Below are 9,439 nucleotides of genomic sequence, written 5' to 3'. Positions count from 1 at the left end.
ACCAACAAAAGGAGAATGGATAAATAAACTATGCGAATACCTGGAACTGGCGAAACTTACAGATTTAATACGACAAAAACCAAAAGACAGGATTAAAAAACAATGGGAATGCTTAAATGACTATCTAAAGAAAACAGACAAGGGACTAAAACATGGCTATGTTTAGAATAACCTTGTAAGGATGAGAAGTTTATGAAGATTATGATTGTTAGATAGGCTTAAAGGTTGGATTTACATCATAACATTACTTGACAGGAGGATTAAGATGTAATATGAACTACTGTGCCGAAAGCGGTGGAAGATTTATGTTTCGAGTTGAACTTTTTTCTATATGGACCTAATCTATTTTCACCTGGAATTTCTTTTTCTTTTTTTCATTACTTTTTTCTTTTTCTTTTTACTTCTTTTTTCTCTTTTCTTTTTTTTCTTGATATTTCGTATTTTGATTTTTGATTTTCTATAGTTCAGCAATGGAATATGTAAAAAATGCCAATGAATTTACTTGGCCGTATTTGAAGATGCTTTGTATTGTTTTAATGAATATTGGAATAAATAATTTTTTTAAAAAATGAAACATTATCCCAGCCACTGAAAAGCCACACACAGAGAGCTAGGGTAACACTCCCTTTGATGAGCATATATGAGTATATTTAAGTCTTAAGTGCCTTGTAGATATTCCCAGGCCCCACCAGCCCCAGTCAACATGGCCAATGATGGGGAAATGGCTGTTGTTGTCGGACCACATCTGGAGAGCCCCAGGTTGGAGAAGTCTGGCAAAGGTGTAGGGTACTTTCAACAGTGACTTGCGGATTCAAATAGATACTGCTAGGAAGTGTCCGTGAACAGCTGGGAAAATGCCCTTTTTCTCCTTAGTTTGTCAAGTGTAAATCTGCAGTGAATTGTAAATTAAGCAAGAAATGAAGTAGAAGAGGAAGAAATCTCAGCTTGATTGTCCTGCTAAGGGACAAAAGTGCGCAAAAGATTTACATTTCTAGCTACAACAGGCAATATTTTGCACTGCCACCAAAAAGGAGTATGTGGAATCATTAGTCTTCAGTTCAATCTTGCCCAAGGGCTCACATTTGCTGAACTGCTTAATGAATTTAAAAAAAGAAACCATAAAAACTAGGTCTGCTGTACATGGGTCTTCCTTGTCTGATGCAGCCGCAGCCTTGGCTGGTTCTGCTACGTTATTAGCACAAAAGGGTGTGTTTGTGTGTGTCTTTAAGCCATGTACTAGAGGGCTGCACATAATCACAGCAAAGTGAGTAATCCACTAATCCTCTTTTCTCTTCCCACTGTAGAGTAGGCTGCAGAAGAATTTTGGAAGCTTATAAATTGAATCCTGGGGTTGCTCTATTCTTAAAAATAAATAAAGTGTTTACTAAGAAATGAAGGGTTCTAAAGGTTGGCTACTAATAATGCCATCTGCAGAACCAAAGAGCAATGAAGAAGAAGTTTCTTTCGGATAATTTCCCACCACACTTTGCATTTGAGACAACACAACTTCCCGTATCTGAAGGTGACTTTAATTGTCCAGATATTAGCCTACAAACATAAGCCGTATGTATTTGTTTACACGTACAAATAACTCTTAATGCCCCAGCTTAGGTCATTCTAGAAATGGTTTATTGAACACGGATGGTTCCTGTTGGGATCTAAATATAATGAAAAGAAAGGATGACTATACAGTATTTATCTTCCTCCCTGGCAACTGTAGTTCACCCCTCGCAGAGCTACAATTCCCAGCACCCTCGACCAACAACAAATCCCAGGATTCAGGGCGGGGGAGAGGACGGAAGGCCGCACTTTCAATGCATGCAGCGTCTGGATGCAGCCCTCCGTCTTCCTGGGTTGCAATCCAGAGGAGATTTCAGCTGCAACCAAGACCCGCTTGGCCGAAGGGAAGCAGCACCTGAAAGACGAGCCAGTGGATCCCAGGATCTGGGGATCTGAATCCGATGCAAAGGCAGGAACTGATGCCTGCCGGCTGGGAGCTCCCTGGCCAGGATCCGAGGCTGGGCGCCCCCTGGGGGCCCACCTGCTCCTTCCTTCCAGCTGGGCGGCTTCTTTCTTTTTGGACTACAACTCCCATCATCCCTCACCGCTGGTGCTGCGAAGGGTGTGATGGGAGTTGGAGTCCAAAAGACCCCTTCTTCTTCGCCCCCTTTGGGATGAAGGGTGGGAGGCTCTTGGCTGACTGACAAGAGAGATGCTTTCTCTCTCTCCCCCGAAGGGAGCGCGCAGAGGGAGGGACGCGGCGGCGCAAAAGAGAAGGCGGAAGACGGGCGTGCCTGTGGGTCACTCTGTCCTTTCTACGTCTATGGCCTCGCCGAAGCTCGAGAGCAGCAGCAGCAGCAGCAGCCGGGTTCCCGGGAGCAGCCAGCGCGCGGCCGTCACTTCCGCTTCCCCTTTAGAGGGCGGGAGAGTAGCGAAAGGCGCCCCCTGCCGACCATCCCGCCGGCGTTCTACTGGGAAGCGGAAGTGCTGACCGATGAGAGGCCCCCTTCGTCCAATGGGAGCGAGTTTCCGCCGGAAAAAGCTGAGGAGAGAGCGGAAGTGCCGCTGGAGACTTCGCCGAGCGGGCGGCACGTGCGGCTAAGTGAGGAAGCGTTTCCCCACTGAGGAGAGCCTTTTCCTTCCGGACGAGGAGCCCCATGGAAGCCAAGCGCAGGCGGAGGGGACCCGCAGGCGGAGGAGGAGGAAGAGGCCCCGCGAAGAAGACGCTGGCCAGGAAGGCGGAGGAGGGTGAGGCGGCGGGGGGGGGGGGAAGAAACGGGCCTCCCCTCCGAGGGCGAAGGCAAAGGTCGCGGGAGGGCTTGACCCCGGGGGTCGCGGGTGTGTTTTATGGGACCCTCCCCCCCGCATCGCCAGTGTCTGGGGAAGAGAATAATTCTGGCTGGGAGGTGGAGGTCGCTGGCGGAGATCTTGCGGAGGTTTATTATTATTATTATTATTGCTTTGTGCACCATCTGGTGGAAAAGTGCAATACAAATTTAACACATACAGAAATAATTCTGTGAACCGCCTTGAGACCTCTGGGAAATTCAAATGACAACAACAACAACAGTAATAGAGCACCATACTGTAATTTGTAGTCCCTTTGCTTTTTTTTTAAATAAAAAAATCCTTTCTTCACTTTAGCAGAAGTAGTGACAGCATTTTTGGTTGCTGTTCCCCCCCCCCCCAGCATGGCAGTACAGTATGTCCACTTGATCCAAATTCTATTCCCATTAAATAATGTATCCTGTTATGTCTTCTACGTTTCTAATGATGAATAGACATTGCTGTTTAGTCGGAATTTGAATTTGTTCTCCGAGAGTGTGGGCCAGTTTCTATTCACCATAATTATATGAAGAAACCTGACTTGGAAAGTGGAAGACTGTTTTTTAAAAAAAACCATGTAGGCACTTTTTATTTATTAAATTAAGGTATGAATGTATAGGATCAATACAGTTTCCCCGCTTAGGAAGTGACAATCCACAAATTTCATATAACTCTTTTAACATCACTGTTACAAACAAAGTGGAAGACTGTTTCATGTGATTCTGCCTTAAGCACACCAATGGCAGGGATAAAGGGTAACTCGAAGTATATCCACTGGGGGAAAGTTCTGTCATATTAGCTGTATGCCATGTACTGTATGTAAGTCCACCAAATGGTAGGGATTGTTAGATAAAAACTAATCTAATAAGCCGCTTTTACCAAAAAAAGTATTTTTAATATATTTTTTACAAAATATCCAAGTACATTATGTGTTTTCCATCTTAAGGTTTTTGTCCCATGTTGCCTTTTGCCCTTCCATTTATCCTCCCTGAATTGAAATATCTAAGTTGGACTTGGAATAATATAACACATATTGAATACAAATTGATCAGTTGTTGATTCTGTGAAATTACCTCTTTTGAAAACTTAAAATAGATGCTGGTCCTCCAACCAAATTCAATAGAAAAGGAGGTGAAGATGGCAAGCCTAAATTTAAACGTAAGAAATTTGAGAGAGGAAACAAAAAGCCTGGTAAAACTGGAGTGAAACAATTCAAGAGTAAACAACCACCAGAAAAATTTACCAGGAAGCGCAAACTTCAAGATGATAAAGAAGGAGGTGAGAATAATACTTGGGTTTATTTGTTTTTTAAAAGATACATTGATCAAAGAAAGATAAATGTCTCAGTGAATGTGCAAGTTTTCAGATATTTGAAGGTGTCTACTGTCCACAATCTATTGATGATGTGACAGGGCTGTTTGTGGAATGCCATCCCCATAGAAGTTGCCATTTTTGGGGTGCCAGCTCAAGACCTGTATTTGCCCAGGCTTTTGAGTATTTTATCTAGTTGGTTTAGCTTACCGAGTAGCTTTAGTTGTCCCTATTTGAGGTGTTTTTTATGGTTTTATCATAGAATCATAGAGTTGGAAGAGACCACAAGGGGCATCCAGACCAACCCCCTGCCAAGCAAGAAACACCATCAAAGCCATCAAATCACTTTGTATTGTGTGATTTTTTTTTAAAATTTAAGTGTTCCAATCCACCTGGGTACCTATACAGATTAGGAGCTATAAGAAGTTCACATCTTAATGGTGAATGTTTTCTTTTGAAGAATGTGTGACTTGTGACCAGCCTGCATGCTGTAGATTCATCTCTGCACAAAACTTGCGTTTAGAGCTGAGACAGTGGTTTGAAGCAGGGCCCCACAGTGCTATGCTGGCCTTGGTAGTGAAGTCAAAAGTTGTGGTTCGTAGGGCCTTCCCAGTGCTCAAATTAACCAGGCGCATTTTGCACCTGGCTATTCTCCACTTGCAAGCAAGTGAAGATGCCTGGGCGCCAGAATAGTGCCCGACGTCTCCACCATGTGGGGATCATTGGATCTCACCTGTTTTCACACACTAACAACACACCCTGTAGAATTCTATCAGTTATATGCACAATCAGAAGGAATTTCAGAAATCAAACGGCTTTTTCTGTGCCGCCAGAACAGGAGCAGTCACCATTACGAAAAAGATGTCGGAATAGGCCAATAATATATGTGGACTGTCCCTGGATCACGTGATTTTTGTTCTTTAGGTTCTCCAAGCTCTCAATGCTGCTCAAGGTTGTTATCTGAACTAGCCAACTGTTCAACTGAGAATCAATCACAGTCCATCCTTTGAAAAATAAGACTTTAGCACCATCTTGCCCCAAAATGGCAACTAGACATTCCATTTGGATGGCTGTAACATTGATTTAGGGAGCCATTTGGCACCTAGTTTATATATCTGAGTTTCTACCACTGATTGGTAGGTCCCACCCCCTCCTAGCTTGGCCACGGGGACGGGGGGGGGGGGTGAGGACGGGGCCCTGCCTGACTTTCTTGCAAAGCTAGACAGTTTGGCTGCTGCTTGGCTTGTATCTTCTTTGTGCTTCAACGTCACTGCAGCCAAACCACCCCAAGCTTCCCTCCTAACATCAGCAGTAGCCACACAACGCCTGGAATAATACCCAGCCAGTCACGATTTTGGTTCCAAGGTTGACAGCAGCACACTTGCCATTGTAATTTCTGTATTTTAATGTTCTGGATTTCTGTATTTTAATGTTTTGTTGGAAGCCGCCCAGAGTGGCTGGGGGAACCCGGCCAGATGGGCGGGGTATAAATATATTATTATTATTATTATTATTATTATTATTATTATTATTATTATTATTATTATAAATGTCGCAAGGATGGATGGTCAGGAGCATGAGTTATGAGCCTGAGGTTCAGATTTTAGTTACGTCCTGAGTTTTCAGAGCTTGCCTTGGGTAAAACCCAAACCTGTAATATCACGATAAAAATGGGTCAGAGCTCCATGATAACGAGCAGGTGCTTTGTATAGAAAAGGTTGCTAGTTCAACCTTTGGCACCTGGAGATTAAGGAAAGGTGGAGAGTCACTGGAGAGCCTTTGCCTGAGTCTACCCTACTGGGCTATATGTATACATGGTTCAACTTGGTATCATGTAAATGAACAGGCTGCTGTTTCAAAATAAGCTGTAACAGTTTTAAAAAGCTGGTGCTTTCCTCCAGACTGACATTCTTGGAATTTAAAACAGAGGCACAGCTGACAAAAATTGATTAGGGAAGTATTGCTGTCGGAGAAGATCCCATGAACAGAGCAGTCTGCATTCAACAGTTGGCACTATTTGTTCATTAACTTGTGTGATGTTTGATTAATCTTAAAGTGTGCTCCACAATGAATTCATTTTTGTCATCAGGGTCGGCACCTAAGAAGCCTAAATGGGACGACATCAAGAAGAAGAAGAAGGAGCTGAAGCAGAGCCGACAGCTGAATGACAAAGCCAACTATGATGTGGTGCTTAAGGGGAAGCAGATTTGGGAATCTCTGAGGCAGTAAGAACGACTTGCGCTGCATTTTCCTGAACTTAACACTGTACTTGTTTTTTCTTCTCACGAAGGAAAAAAGTTTGTCCTGCCTTAGACTTCAGTATAAGGCACACACCGACACGGTTTATTGCTGCAGTTGTCTGGGTGGATAAGTATTATTATTATTATTATTATTATTATTTATACCCCGCCCATCTGGCTGGGTTTCCCCAGCCACTCTGGGCGGCTTCCAACAGAAAAATAAAACACAGTAATCTATTATACATTAAAAGGATTATAAAATTGAGGTTGTACATCAGTGTTTTAGGTTCATTTATATCCAGATTAATATGTGTCCTTCATTGAAGCATGTATAAAGGATTACATATTACAAAAGAAACTTTGGACAAAGAGGCTACCTGCGAGTTGAGTACCCTGCAGTGTTTGTCACCTGTTGTTAAGTGTTTGCCTTGAGTGTAGAAGCCCAGGCCACCTCCACCCCTTGCATTTGCAGTGCTATAATGCTGTTACGCTGCTCTCAGTTGATTCTGGACAGCACTTTAACATGTTAGTCTTCCAACATTAGATGCCAATTAACTTCTTGAAGTACAAGATAATTCATTCGTCAAGAAAAATAATAACAATTGTTGCATCGTCTTAAGATTTTCTTGTTTTTGTAGGAAAAAATGTGAGAAGGAGAAGCGGGAGAAGATGTTGAGTGAACTCCAAGAGCTGCTTCGTGGGAAAATAAAAAATGTAAGAAGGATAGCAGAATACATTGAAACATGACTCTCAAATGGTTGGGGTTTTGTAATAATGGGGAAAGGGCATGTCTGGTTCTGCTGCCCCTCCATGTGAGGGGGGGGGGGCAAGTGGAAGGTCTGTTCCCAGGCCCAAGGGTCATCCTAACAGTTCATCTACCTGCCAAGTATCCCAAAGGTCTCCAAGGCCAGGACACAGCTTCTCAGCAGCTGCAAGTAGCTGGAGCAGGAAGAGGAAGTGGGAATATCCCATTCTCTGGATCCAACTCACTGTATTGTCTTGTACTGGAATGCTTCACCTCTTTTACTACTACTAACTACTACTGTTGTTGTTTAGTCGTGTCCGACTCTTCGTGACCCCATGGACCATAGCACGCCAGGCACTCCTGTCTTGCACTGCCTCCCGCAGTTTGGTCAAACTCATGTTGGTAGCTTCGAGAACACTGTCCAACCATCTCGTCCTCTGTCATCCCCTTCTCCTTATGCCCTCAGTCTTTCCCAACATCAGGGTCTTTTCCAGGGAGTCTTCTCTTCTCATGAGGTGGCCAAAGTCTTGGAGCCTCAGCTTCACGATCTGTCCTTCCAGGGAGCACTCAGGGCTGATTTCCTTAAGAATGGATAGGTTTGATCTTCTTGCAGTCCTTGGGATTCTCAAGAGTCTCCTCCAGCACCATAATTCAAATGCATCTATTGATGCAATTGATACTACTACTACTACTATGTGTTGCTGTGTTGCAAGTGTTTCTATTATGTATCAATAATAATGATGATGATGATGATGATGCAGGTTGTAGGAGCGCTTGAAATGCCAAATGCTGGAACGGTGAAAAGTACAGAGGCATTCCCCCCTCCCCCAAATTGGCTTAGTTTGTTTACTTGCCTAAAGCCAGCACACTCACACGGTTCATTTCCTTGGGAGTGTATTATGTTCTGGCAGCCCCAGTTAGCTGCAGACAACATTTAGGAATTTTGTTGAAGCCAACCGTGAAGATAAATCTGTTGAAATGCAATGCTGCCTAAATGACTTTGGGGGAATGATTCATCTAAAGGGAACCATTTATCCCCCCAGATGGCGTTTGCTCACGATTCGACCCGTGTCATCCAGTGCTACATTCAGTTTGGCAATGCAGAGCAAAGGCAGGAAGTATTTGAAGAATTGAAAGGTACAGTTTCCAGAAACAAATGGCTTGCCTTCAGAGCTCTTTGTGTTTACAGCTTCTTATGGTGGTTTCTCATCCCACAGATAGTTTCACCAAACTAAGCAAAGCCAAGTATTCCAGAAATGTGGTGAAGAAGCTTCTAGCCTATGGGTAGGTTTTTCCCTTTTCTATGCTTCTGCCTGCATTGCTTCTCTCCACTTCTGAGGGAAGTCAAGCCAGAGAACAGGGTGTAAAGGAGAGAATGAGAGAGCTGGACTGTGGTGCTTGGCTTCCAATCCTTGCTCAGCTTACTCTCTTGTGTCTCCCGGTTGTCGAAAAGATGAAATGGGCTTGGGCAGAACGCAATGTGAAGGTAAGGTCATTGAAACCCACTCCTTCCCTTTCGTGATCCCACTGAGATCATGGCACTGCTCTGGAAAATGCTTGTGTGTCTAAAGTCCTCTGGCTCCAAAAGACAAAGAAATTGGTTTTGTCTCTCCCAAGTCTCTGGATACTAATGATGTCTGTGCCAAGTCTGAAAAATGCCGATTTGGTGGGTATGGCTTGGATATGTGTCTCTAAAGCAGCTCATAGCATCATTGTATGTTGAAGAGTCATGCCATGTCATTTATAGGCAGCTTCTTTGGTAAGGTTTCCGTAGACTTTTTCTGGCTCTGCAGGCCTTCTCTTGCACGTGCTGTTTTCCCTCTAAAACCTAGTTCAGTGCACAAGACTCTGCTTCTCCTTGAAGTTTGGTGCAAGTGCCTGGAAGCCCTGGAGAGGGGCAGGATTTGTACCAAGCAACCCAAAACTATGGTTGGTGTGACGACCCGGGTCCCACTCTACCTTACTATCACTGCGACACAGGAATCCAGAGGGGAAAACACCCACCCTCTTCTCCTGCCGCCTCAAAAATAAACCCCTTTTCCTAATGGGTTTCTAAGTAAGGAGAGCCTTCCAGCCTACGTGGCCTGGTACCTTAAGAAACTCTAGGCTGTCCCCCAGGAATAACCTCTTGCCTCCTGTAAAGGGTCTCCCTCAGTTGGATTCCCCCACTGTAGAAGTTTGCCCTAGGCACTCTGGCAACTTCTTGGCACCTCAGGTTACCCTTCTAAGCCTCCTCCGTGTAACTTCAGGACACAAACCACCACCTCCCTGCCTGAGGTGAGTTTGGCCCTCTCTTGAGTCACCACGGCTGTGAGTC

General features: G+C 44.3%; 1 protein-coding gene across 1 annotated transcript in view; it reads left to right on the top strand.

The window, feature by feature from the left end:
- The first annotated feature begins 2,544 nt into the window (after positions 1 to 2,544).
- PUM3 (pumilio RNA binding family member 3) overlaps positions 2,545 to 9,439 on the top strand; it is a 28,770-nt gene continuing 21,875 nt past the window's right edge. Inside the window, exons 1-6 of the mRNA XM_035141023.3 lie at positions 2,545 to 2,748; positions 3,922 to 4,104; positions 6,227 to 6,362; positions 7,016 to 7,091; positions 8,166 to 8,259; positions 8,340 to 8,406. Coding sequence (XP_034996914.3) covers positions 2,658 to 2,748; positions 3,922 to 4,104; positions 6,227 to 6,362; positions 7,016 to 7,091; positions 8,166 to 8,259; positions 8,340 to 8,406 — 647 coding nt within the window. The 5' untranslated portion in view covers positions 2,545 to 2,657. The remainder of the gene's footprint in view (positions 2,749 to 3,921; positions 4,105 to 6,226; positions 6,363 to 7,015; positions 7,092 to 8,165; positions 8,260 to 8,339; positions 8,407 to 9,439) is intronic.

Source organism: Zootoca vivipara, chromosome 15 (genome assembly GCF_965207765.1).
Source record: "Zootoca vivipara chromosome 15, rZooViv2.hap1.1, whole genome shotgun sequence".
Classification (NCBI taxonomy): domain Eukaryota; kingdom Metazoa; phylum Chordata; class Lepidosauria; order Squamata; family Lacertidae; genus Zootoca; species Zootoca vivipara.
Note: the sequence above shows the minus strand (reverse complement) of the source record. Positions and strands in the feature narration are given on the sequence as shown.